Source organism: Anthonomus grandis, chromosome 7 (assembly GCF_022605725.1).
Source record: "Anthonomus grandis grandis chromosome 7, icAntGran1.3, whole genome shotgun sequence".
In the NCBI taxonomy this organism is placed as follows: domain Eukaryota; kingdom Metazoa; phylum Arthropoda; class Insecta; order Coleoptera; family Curculionidae; genus Anthonomus; species Anthonomus grandis.
In genome coordinates, this window is record NC_065552.1 from 3,352,561 (window position 1) to 3,364,935 (window position 12,375).

Here is a 12,375-nt window from a genome sequence, read left to right on the forward strand (position 1 = left end):
TGCAAATCAAAAGTTGCTGAAATAAATGTCGGGTCGTTAAGAGCGCATAGTTTGTCCTTTTCTTTGGCAGAGTAGCAATCCCTTTTACGACTTTCATATCTTTCAAATTTTTCAATATCGGTCTGACTTTCATCACCTGTCTTATGTTTTCCACAAGTTTGACAGAGGTCTTTTTTAGGGTGAAAAAAGGATAAATTATTTTCTTCATAGGATGCTCAAAACTGAATCGCCAAACTATCTATTTGCAAAAATTACACCTAGATCAAGCCTTCATAACCGAGATACTAGATATAGAGACTATTATGAAATTCCAAGGCATAAGGGAAGCTTCTTTAAATCTTGCTTTAGCTATACTTCTGTTAATTTATTAAATCATTTGCCTGGAAACATAAAAATGTTTAATCAATCAACTTCGACTTTTAAAAAGAAGTATAAAAGTTACCTTTTTTCTAAATACTAATCACTTTATTTATTTTATTTATTGTTTTTTTTCTTTTTTTTTTTGATTAATCACTTGTTTTTGTCTTGTGGATTCTGGAGAGAATTTTGCCTTATTTTTTTGCTTTTGATTTACTTTTTGTTTTGTAGATTTTTTAGGGACAATTTTCAGTTGTATTTTCTATTTGTTTGAATATTTAATTTACCTTACTGTATGTTTCGACGTTGTTGTAATTATTGAAATCTTATATTTTGTTTTTGCTATGAATACTCGGCTAGCAACAGCTCTGCTGAATCTCACCGAGTATAAAATAAAGTCGTTTTTTATTTTTTTTTTTTTTTTAATTAAATTTGGAACCAAAATACCTTTTATACGTTATGAACGATACAGCTTCTTTTTTTTCTGTTTTACATTTTTCCTCATAAAGGTTGTACATCTTAGCTATTGATAATTTGCTGTCCAAGTATTCCTTTTTAGTTCACTTTCGGGAATAATGGGATGGTACGGTCGGAAAACTTTGAATGTGCCTTTCTACATCGGCAAGAAGTTCTGGCCTGGTTTTGTTCTTGGGTACCGATTTGCCACGTCTGTCTTCACCGGCATAGACGCCAGAAGAGCCTTTATAACAAAATGCATTTTTTACAACATCAGCACTTATATTAAGAGTTTTCAAAAAAAATGCCTGACAAACTCTTAGTTTGTTTTTATCTTTTGTAAAATAGTACTGTTTAGAATTACTTCTAGGAGCCTTATTTCCATTTCTCTGTCTTCTTCTCTCTGGAGAAGAGCTTGTGACATTTACAAGAATAAAATCTTTTTGCCGTGTAAAACTATTCATTCTCCAATACGTTAAACACAAAGTTTGCCTTTCCTCTTCTAAAAATTTTGTCCGACATTTAAAACGACACTTTTCACAGTTAATGGCTTGAGGTTTCTTGGCTGGCCACTGTTTGTTTTTAGTCACATAGTCAAGTCCCTCGCTTCTTCTTTTTTTCGCCACAGCTCTTTTCCACTTTTTAGGTTGACTTTCTTTCCATCTTTTAAGCTGTGTGTCATTTCCAAGCTCTACAAAAAAATAGAAGTAAGGCAATTAAGGCATTTTCTAATTTTTCTGTGACAACTAAAAATCTTACCGTCATTTGAATCATCTGTTTCATTAAAGTCTGGATCTAGGATCGAGTCATCACTATCTTTAATTAAGGCTAAATCGTCTTCATTGAAGGAATGCTGAGACACGTGATCAACAGACGGTTCTGATACATTTAAATTTCCCACCTCAGACCCTCTTTCAATTTCTATATTTTTATCTAAAATTTAGAAAAAAACTTAAGTCCGTTAAGCTACTAGTACCACAAACAGGAAGAAAAACTTAAGTCCATTTACCTACGAATACCACAAACAGAAAAAAAACTAAAGTCCCTACACAGTTTAAAACTAGCGAATAAAAATCTAATAAAAATGAAACAGATAATAATTTGCTGTAACTGTAAAATGCATTTTAACTCTAAATATCCAAAATTTAAGAAGTTCTATCTACTTACCTTTCGGTGTAGCATCGCGCTGTTCCCCAACCCTTTCATAAAACCTGGACACGTTAGAGCCTATTATTCTATTATAACTAATAGAGTTTTCATCACTACTACTTCTCTGGTTTAGTGTATTATTACACGCCATAAACACAAGTTTTTTCCTCTGGAAGACATACTGACCAACCGCCACAAACAAGTGCACATAACTGATTTTTTTTGTTCAAAATTAAAATATTTTGGACTTAGGCAAATACATGTGGCCTATATCTTTTAAAGTATGGGGAAAATGGACTTAAATGATTGTTGACTTGATGAGAAATCATCGCGCGGACTTAGTGGTAGATACGAAAAACTCAAGTTCGTCAAAAAGTGGACTTAAAGGGATTTGCTTGTACGACCACGATATATGGGTGATAAATATACCAAAACCAAAAATTTATTAAAAAATCGTTAAATATATATTCAACGATAATATATAACGGGTTGCTTGAGATGTTTTTGTATAAGGACCCGTACATTTTTAAACCCGGGCCCGGTTTTTCTTTCGACGACACTGCCAATATAAAATTATTATTGGTTGGCATAAATGGAATTTGCACAAAAATATTAGTTATGCACTTCACGTTTTGGGGAATGAAATATTCAACAAAACAGTACTTACAGCAGCTGGCCCCAAAAAGTCCCATCCTTTATTACCGTAAACGAAATGAGGATTGGCGGTGCTCCGTCGCTTTCTTTCCGCCCGTTTCTTTTGCATTTCCCCGTGGACCGCATGCGTGGCCAACCGGAAATAGCCGAGGAACGTCGACTGGCTGACGTCTTCGGGATTGGTCGGCGGTAACAACGACGGACTCTCCGGCGGCGGTGTCCGAGAACGCTCGGAATCGTCCGAGTGGGAGTTTGACGGGGAGGATCGTGCTCGAGTTCTATAATTGACAAAAAAAAGCAACATTGAATCAAGAGGCGTGGCTTGCGGTTACAAGCGTTGTTGCCTAATTGATGACTTTTATTAAAGGATTCACTTGAATCCTCTCTCTGAATAAAATAACTATTTAATACTAAAATTCCTTAGAAGAACAAAAGAATTATTTAATCAAGACCACAGAAACATTCAAGAATATTAAAAAACGAAATCAATATTGAGACTAGACTGACGTCAATAAAAAACAAAAGGAAAGGCAAATAAAGTACTTATTTCTGGTTGAATATGGCGAAACCCTCTGAATCTCTCTGAGACTGTTTTTAGATGTTTGAACCTCAAAATCAATTTGACTTGAGAAATAATAGAGAAAATTGAATATTGAATTAAGACGTGGTGCAACTAAAAAGCGTTGTTACCCAATTGCCCACTTTTTCCTTTGCATTCACGTGAATCCTTTTACACAAAATAAAATTCCTATTGAATTAAGTTTTTTTTAGCAAACTACTAAATTTTTGTTTTAAATTATTGGAATAGGATATTTAAGGAAATATTGTTAACTATGACAACATTGAGTCACCAGAAAAGGCTTGAAAGTTACAAATATTGTTGCCTTAAAAAATTTTGAAAATAATTTTATTGATTTTAATGTCATATGAAAGCTGATCAGTTTCTTTAACAAAAAGGCCCTTACAACATTCCCTCTAAATATAACCGTTTTAAAGTTATTGAGTATTCAATCAATGGATTCAAAAAAACTTCAATACTGTCAAAGGCCTGACAAATATCTAAATATCTTGAAAATGCATACACGGATTTTATTGATTTTAGTTTCTTATGAAAGCCGATGAGTTTCTCTACCAAAAAGTCATTACACATTTTCTTGTAAACTCAATGGTTCAAGAATTATTGCATATTTAATCAATGGATTAAAAAAAAAATCGATACTGTCAAAGGCCTGACAAAAATCTAAATAATTTGAAAACGCATGTGTCGATTTTATTAATTTTAGTTTTATATGAAAGCCGATTAGTTTCCTTAACAAAATAATTCTTACGAATTTTTTTGTAACTACAGCCGTTTTGGAGTTATTGGGTATTTAAGCAATGTATTCAAAAAAATTCGATACTGTCAAAGGCCTGACAAAAATCTAAATAATTTGAAAACGCATTCGCCGATTTTATTAATTTTAGTTTTATATGAAAGCCGATTAGTTTCATTACCAAAATAATTCTTACGAATTTCTTTGTAACTACAACCGTTTTGGAGTTATTGAGTGTTTAATCAATGGATTCAAAAAAACTTCGATACTGTCAAAGGCCTGACAAAAATCTAAATAATTTGAAAACGCATGCGCCGATTTTATTAATTTTAGTTTTATTTGAAAGCCGATTAGTTTCATTACCAAAATAATTCTTACAAATTTCTTTGTAACTACAACCGTTTTGGAGTTATTGAGCATTTAATCAATGGATTCTAAAAAACTTCGATACTGCCAAAGGCCTGACAAGAATCTAAATAATTTGAAAACGCATGCGCCGATTTTATTAATTTTAGTTTTATATGAAAGCCGATTAGTTTCACTACCAAAATAATTCTTACAAATTTCTTTGTAACTACAACCGTTTTGGAGTTATTGGGTATTTAAGCAATAGATTCAAAAAAACTTCGATACTGTCAAAGGCCTGACAAGAATCTAAATAATTTGAAAACGCATGCGCCGATTTTATTAATTTTAGTTTTATATGAAAGTCGATTAGTTTCATTACCAAAATAATTCTTACAAATTTCTTTGTAACTACAACCGTTTTGGAGTTATTGAGCATTTAGTCAATGGATTCTAAAAAACTTCGATACTGCCAAAGGCCTGACAAGAATCTAAATAATTTGAAAACGCATGCGCCGATTTTATTAATTTTAGTTTTATATGAAAGCCGATTAGTTTCACTACCAAAATAATTCTTACAAATTTCTTTGTAACTACAACCGTTTTGGAGTTATTGAGCATTTAGTCAATGGATTCTAAAAAACTTCGATACTGCCAAAGGCCTGACAAAAATCTAAATAATTTGAAAACGCATGCGCCGATTTTATTAATTTTAGTTTTATATGAAAGCCGATTAGTTTCACTACCAAAATAATTCTTACAAATTTCTTTGTAACTACAACCGTTTTGGAGTTATTGGGTATTTAAGCAATGGATTCAAAAAAACTTCGATACTGTCAAAGGCCTGACAAGAATCTAAATAATTTGAAAACGCATGCGCCGATTTTATTAATTTTAGTTTTATATGAAAGCCGATTAGTTTCACTACCAAAATAATTCTTACAAATTTCTTTGTAACTACAACCGTTTTGGAGTTATTGAGCATTTAGTCAATGGATTCTAAAAAACTTCGATACTGCCAAAGGCCTGACAAGAATCTAAATAATTTGAAAACGCATGCGCCGATTTTATTAATTTTAGTTTCTTATGAAAGCCGATGAGTTTCTCTACCAAAAAGTCATTACAAATTTTCTTGTAAACTCAATTGTTCAGGAGTTATTGCATATTTAATCAATGGACTCTAAAAACTTCGATACTGCCAAAGGCCTGACAAGAATCTAAATAATTTGAAAACGCATGCGCCGATTTTATTAATTTTAGTTTTATATGAAAGCCGATTAGTTTCACTACCAAAATAATTCTTACAAATTTCTTTGTAACTACAACCGTTTTGGAGTTATTGAGCATTTAGTCAATGGATTCTAAAAAACTTCGATACTGCCAAAGGCCTGACAAAAATCTAAATAATTTGAAAACGCATGCGCCGATTTTATTAATTTTAGTTTTATATGAAAGCCGATTAGTTTCACTACCAAAATAATTCTTACAAATTTCTTTGTAACTACAACCGTTTTGGAGTTATTGGGTATTTAAGCAATGGATTCAAAAAAACTTCGATACTGTCAAAGGCCTGACAAGAATCTAAATAATTTGAAAACGCATGCGCCGATTTTATTAATTTTAGTTTTATATGAAAGCCGATTAGTTTCATTACCAAAATAATTCTTACAAATTTCTTTGTAACTACAACCGTTTTGGAGTTATTGAGCATTTAGTCAATGGATTCTAAAAAACTTCGATACTGCCAAAGGCCTGACAAGAATCTAAATAATTTGAAAACGCATGCGCCGATTTTATTAATTTTAGTTTTATATGAAAGCCGATTAGTTTCACTACCAAAATAATTCTTACAAATTTCTTTGTAACTACAACCGTTTTGGAGTTATTGAGCATTTAGTCAATGGATTCTAAAAAACTTCGATACTGCCAAAGGCCTGACAAGAATCTAAATAATTTGAAAACGCATGCGCCGATTTTATTAATTTTAGTTTCTTATGAAAGCCGATGAGTTTCTCTACCAAAAAGTCATTACAAATTTTCTTGTAAACTCAATTGTTCAGGAGTTATTGCATATTTAATCAATGGACTCTAAAAAATTCGATACTGTCAAAGGCCTGACAAGAATCTAAATAATTTGAAAACGCATGCGCCGATTTTATTAATTTTAGTTTTATTTGAAAGCCGATTAGTTTCATTACCGAAATAATTCTTACAAATTTCTTTGCAACTACAACCGTTTTGGAGTTATTGAGCATTTAATCAATGGATTCTAAAAAACTTCGATACTGTCAAAGGCCTGACAAGAATCTAAATAATTTGAAAACGCATGCGCCGATTTTATTAATTTTAGTTTTATTTGAAAGCCGATTAGTTTCCTTACCAAAATAATTCTTACAAATTTCTTTGTAACTACAACCGTTCTGGAGTTATTGAGCATTTAATCAATGGATTCTAAAAAACTTCGATACTGTCAAAGGCCTGACAAGAATCTAAATAATTTGAAAACGCATGCGCCGATTTTATTAATTTTAGTTTTATTTGAAGGCCGATTAGGTTCTTTAACAAAATAATTCTTACAAATTTCTTTGTAACTACAACCGTTTTGGAGTTATTAAGTATTTAATCAATGGATTCTAAAAAACTTCGATACTGTCAAAGGCCTGACAAGAATCTAAATAGTTTGAAAACGCATGCGCCGATTTTATTAATTTTAGTTTTATATGAAAGCCGATTAGTTTCCTTAACAAAATAATTCTTACGAATTTTTTTGTAACTACAACCGTTTTGGAGTTATTGGGTATTTAAGCAATGTATTCAAAAAAATTCGATACTGTCAAAGGCCTGACAAAAATCTAAATAATTTGAAAACGCATGCGCCGATTAGTTTCCTTACCAAAATAATTCTTACGAATTTCTTTGTAACTACAACCGTTTTGGAGTTATTGGGTATTTAAGCAATGGATTCAAAAAAACTTCGATACTGTCAAAGGCCTGACAAGAATCTAAATAATTTGAAAACGCATGCGCCGATTTTATTAATTTTAGTTTTATATGAAAGCCGATTAGTTTCACTACCAAAATAATTCTTACAAATTTCTTTGTAACTACAACCGTTTTGGAGTTATTGGGTATTTAAGCAATGGATTCAAAAAAACTTCGATACTGTCAAAGGCCTGACAAGAATCTAAATAATTTGAAAACGCATGCGCCGATTTTATTAATTTTAGTTTTATATGAAAGCCGATTAGTTTCATTACCAAAATAATTCTTACAAATTTCTTTGTAACTACAACCGTTTTGGAGTTATTGAGTATTTAATCAATGGATTCAAAAAAACTTCGATACTGTCAAAGGCCTGACAAAAATCTAAATAATTTGAAAACGCATGCGCCGATTTTATTAATTTTAGTTTTATATGAAAGCCGATTAGTTTCCTTACCAAAATAATTCTTACGAATTTCTTTGTAACTACAACCGTTTTGGAGTTATTGGGTATTTAATCAATGGATTCTAAAAAACTTCGATACTGTCAAAGGCCTGACAAAAATCTAAATATTTTGAAAACGCATGCGCCGTTTTTATTAATTTTAGTTTTATTTGAAAGCCGATTAGTTTCCTTACCAAAATAATTCTTACGAATTTCTTTTTAACTTCAACCATTTTGGAGTTATTGAGTATTTAATCAATCGATTCTAAAAAACTTCGATACTGGCAAAGGCCTGACAAGAATCTAAATAATTTGAAAACGCATGCGCCGATTTTATTAATTTTAGTTTTATTTGAAAGCCGATTAGGTTCCTTACCAAAATAATTCTTACGAATTTCTTTGCAACTACAACCGTTTTGGAGTTATTGAGCATTTAATCAATGGATTCTAAAAAACTTCGATACTGTCAAAGGCCTGACAAGAATCTAAATAATTTGAAAACGCATGCGCCGATTTTATTAATTTTAGTTTTATTTGAAAGCCGATTAGTTTCATTACCAAAATAATTCTTACGAATTTTTTTGTAACTCCAACCGTTTTGGAGTTATTGAGCATTTAATCAATGGATTCTAAAAAACTTCGATACTGTCAAAGGCCTGACAAAAATCTAAATAATTTGAAAACGCATGCGCCGATTTTATTGATTTTAGTTTCTTATGAAAGCAGATGAGTTTCCTTACCAAAAAGTCATTACAAATTTTCTTGTAAACTCAATGGTTCAGGAGTTATTGCATATTTAATCAATGGATTAAAAAAAATTCGATACTGTCAAAGGCCTGACACAAATCTAAATAATTTGAAAACGCATGCAACGATTAAATTGATTTTAGTTTTATATGAAAGCCGATGAGATTCTTAATTAGAGTAATTTTGTAATGCCTAATTGCTTACTCACTTTTAACCTTTAAAAAACTTAAAGCTAAACGTTAAAAGCTAAAACGTGACAAAACTTGATTGAAACAGTGCCAGTCAAATTCGATAATAATGTTTAACTGAAACAATCTCATCATATTCCAACAACGCTCTTAATACATAATAATATTCACGTATACAATTTCAAAATACGCGCGTATATCTTGTGACGTAGCACGTCCGTCCCCCCGTGATTGGTCGACCGTGAGAAAATCATCATTGGCAACGGCACCGCGGTGCTGCTGACGTGCAGAAAAATTACGAATATTATGAAAAAAAGCCATACGCGAAATACCATCAGGTTTAATTTATTAAGAAAAAAAATTAATGTTAAATAATCGTCTCGGTGCCCGTACATTTCCGATAAACTATCCAATTAGGCAAACAATATTTATCTCAATAACCTTAGAAAGTATTATTAATAATTTATAACCTTAAAAGTTTATAGACTGTTTTAGGTCTTATAATCATCAATACTACCAAGAAACTTATCTATATTGTTTAATATAAAACAATTAGTCCAGTTAGACATAAGGAGCCTCAATGCAGTAATATTAAGTACTTACAAATTTTGCTTCCGAGCCCTAACAATGGAACTCCTGAGGGGCACTTTTCGTTCCTCCAATCCTGTTTTCACCACAGCTGATTTTGCAGTCTTATGGTGGGCCTTGTACTCTTCCCTCAGTCTAGCCAACAGTTTTTTCTATATTAAGGCAGGGTTATTAGGGCCAATTTAGTTTCCGAGCAATTGGATTCTTGGTACTTGTAATCGAAGAGCAATTGCAGGTCTCTTTTATTATTTGGTTTGAATGTAGTGTATATAGAGATAATTGATATAAAATTATTTGTAAAATAAGATGTACCTACTTGTGTAGTATAATATGTATTGCCACTGATAATCGAGTGGTTTTATAGCAAAAAGTACCAAAATGGTGTTAGCGAGTTGAAAATATAATCTACTCTGGTAAATATGTTGCAACTATGTTACAGATAGTTTGAGTAAACAAGGAAAGTCATGTAAAGTCTGAAAATTACTTACAGGTGAAACATGCTAAGGGGTTTGTATAAAAGTGCAATATATGATAATTAAGTGGCATATTATAAACTTTTTTGACTTATGATAGTGTGTCCGAGGCCTGGAAATGAATTTTCAAGGTATTGATGTTAAAATATAAGGTTATATAGTGAAAAACCTCCCACATAAGCTAACTCTGCTACCCCCATAATATCCCTTTACAAACCCACAGTTCAAATCTCTTAAAATCAATAATCTCTATAATAATTATTCCATATCAAATCAAGTACATGTTGCCTAAGGATGAACTAAAAATAGACCGTCATGCATCAGTTTCCTTTTTGTCCAAAGAATGCTACTTAGTGTACACAAATAAACTGGAAAACCTTTTCTTTTCTTTTTTTTAAGAATTCCTATATACTGAGAAAAGTCACATTATTAAGAGAGAGACACCCAAAATGGGCCTCACTGAAACTAAGACAAGGATGGATTGTGATTATTATTAATTAGGCCCAACTTTTTTTTTTATTTTGTAATTAATCTATATATAGAAGAAAAAAAAATATATATAAAAACTAAACACAATAAAACTATAGTCGCCCTCAACCTACTTCAATCCGATGCATGTAAGCCTAATGCGTCTGAGAGAGACGGAACATGGAACGCGTGTCGTGACTTAAAATGGCCGACTGCTAAGAAATAATAATAAATAAGTTTTCTTGAGGGATAAATTTTTTTTGGGTCTGAAAGTGCGAAAACTCTTTATGAGATTTATGTCATTAATGTATTTTGTCCTTAGGAATGTACCTAATATGTCCAATAAATATTATATATGTGTATGATTATTATTATTATTATTTATATCTAGTACCTAGGGTTTTCATTAAATTTTAATATGAATAAGGGCTACGCCCAATTTAGTCACTAATAAGAGAACTTACTGATAATAAATGGTTTGTATCACTCATGATAATAAAATTTATTAAGGAACCACAATAATAAAGTAGGTTAAGTAATATTAAGGTAATTACCTGCTGATACCCGATCTGCCTTATGGTGTCTTCAGTTAGTTCAATTTCCTTGAGCAAATATTCCTTTTCCTGTTACAATTATTATAAAATTAAATTTATATTTTATATTATAAATTAAAGCACTTACGTCAGGATTGTCTTTCACCTTGACCAATAGGCACTGCAAAGAAGAAAAAAACAGATCAGAAATCAACCCCCTAATAAAAGGAGCTTATTAAAAAAAAAACAACAAAATAAGTTTATTTTTTTTTATAATACATAATTCCAAAAACTTTTTGCTATAATATACCCTCCTAACGTGGTTCAATCGCTCTCTCGCTCGCACTCGCCCAAACTAAATTAAAGGGTGTCGATCCGCCGACGTGAAGTCAACGTGTTATCGAAATCCGAAAACTTACCTGATGATTACGAATAGCGTTTTGTAACTGATTTTGATTAGTTTCGATGTCATTTTTCAGTTCCTTGGTGATTTCCAGGAGGTTCATTTTTCTAAAATCCCGTTAAATTATTAATTAATTAATCGAATAAAATGAGCCGATAAATTAATACTTTCGCGGACACTAAACTATACACGGGATTTCTTGCCTGATACTTTGGCTGAACCGAGCGGGTCTCGGGTGAGAATCGGCGCACGCTGCGAAACTTCGTTCACAAATAAAATTCGATAAATTTATATACGCGAGTTTTTCGATGCACTTAATAATAAGGCCCAATGGTTAATGGTAATATGGACCATTAATGGTCGATTACTACATAAATTGTCACTTTGTTAAAAAATTGTTTTTATCAGTTTTAAGTTTATAAGAAGTCAAGAATTCGTATGAAATCGGTTTGAGGAGTCTCCTCGGGTGTTTCCGTCCGCGAGCCGAACGCTCGTGTATTATAGGTATAATATACCCTAATGCAGTGTTTATTATAATATAATGTTTTTCTTTTTTTTTGTTAATTATGTAATTAAACCCAGCACTATAAACTTATTACTAATTTACTTTGGAAAATAAGGGGACGTCGTATTAAAATGTTTTTAACACGCCACAGACGCACTATATTATACCGACAATACCGACCGACTTATTACACACGAGCACTAGAAAGCAAATAGATTGAGTAAGAGCGTTTTATTTTCAGTACCGGGGGAGGTACTTAGTGACGGCCACTAGGAACACAAATCTTGCGTACTTACCAAAATTAGCACATTTTTAATACCTGAAATTTATAACCCTCTAGATAATTAGAGATTAAGGGACTAAATTTCTCTTATACCTCTCTATAGATATCTGTACAATACACGTCATTTAATTGGGTTATTTACAGGTAGGTTGTTATTTAAAACTAGTTAGATAAAAATATGTAAGTTGAACATTATATTATACTTATAATAATTAATAAAACTTCTTTTGGTTAGAAATTCAACATTTGAATTTTTGACATGTAACAACTGTCAACACAATAAATGATGTCACATAATATGAAAGTCACTTCCGGCTTATACAGGGGGGGTTGTTTGGGTTAGTTATTATGTCAAATCGAATTAAAAATGCGATTTAGTATTCAAAAATACAAAAATCTTATTGACAAAGCTTTACATAAACCAAAATGAAAATAGGTCTTATAATTATTAACAAACAAAGTAGTAAAAATAAGGTATGTAGGGTC

At 31.6% G+C, this 12,375-nt stretch overlaps 1 protein-coding gene across 5 annotated transcripts in view; it reads right to left on the reverse strand.

The window, feature by feature from the left end:
• Positions 1 to 12,145, reverse strand: part of LOC126738292 (PHD finger protein 21A-like) — a 45,093-nt gene extending 32,948 nt beyond the window's left edge. The window contains exons 1-7 of one of the 5 annotated variants that reach the window (XM_050443547.1): positions 11,983 to 12,143; positions 11,903 to 11,925; positions 11,118 to 11,208; positions 10,847 to 10,879; positions 10,720 to 10,788; positions 9,240 to 9,376; positions 2,630 to 2,894 (exon numbers count right to left, since the gene is read on the reverse strand). In XM_050443547.1, the coding sequence (XP_050299504.1) occupies positions 2,630 to 2,894; positions 9,240 to 9,376; positions 10,720 to 10,788; positions 10,847 to 10,879; positions 11,118 to 11,204 (591 nt within the window). In that variant the 5' untranslated portion in view covers positions 11,205 to 11,208; positions 11,903 to 11,925; positions 11,983 to 12,143. Of the gene's footprint in view, positions 1 to 2,629; positions 2,895 to 9,239; positions 9,377 to 10,719; positions 10,789 to 10,846; positions 10,880 to 11,117; positions 11,700 to 11,902 lie in introns of those variants that run through there. The other 4 variants (XM_050443545.1, XM_050443546.1, XM_050443549.1 and 1 more) reach the window with 4 other exon arrangements.
• Positions 12,146 to 12,375: the final 230 nt, after the last annotated feature.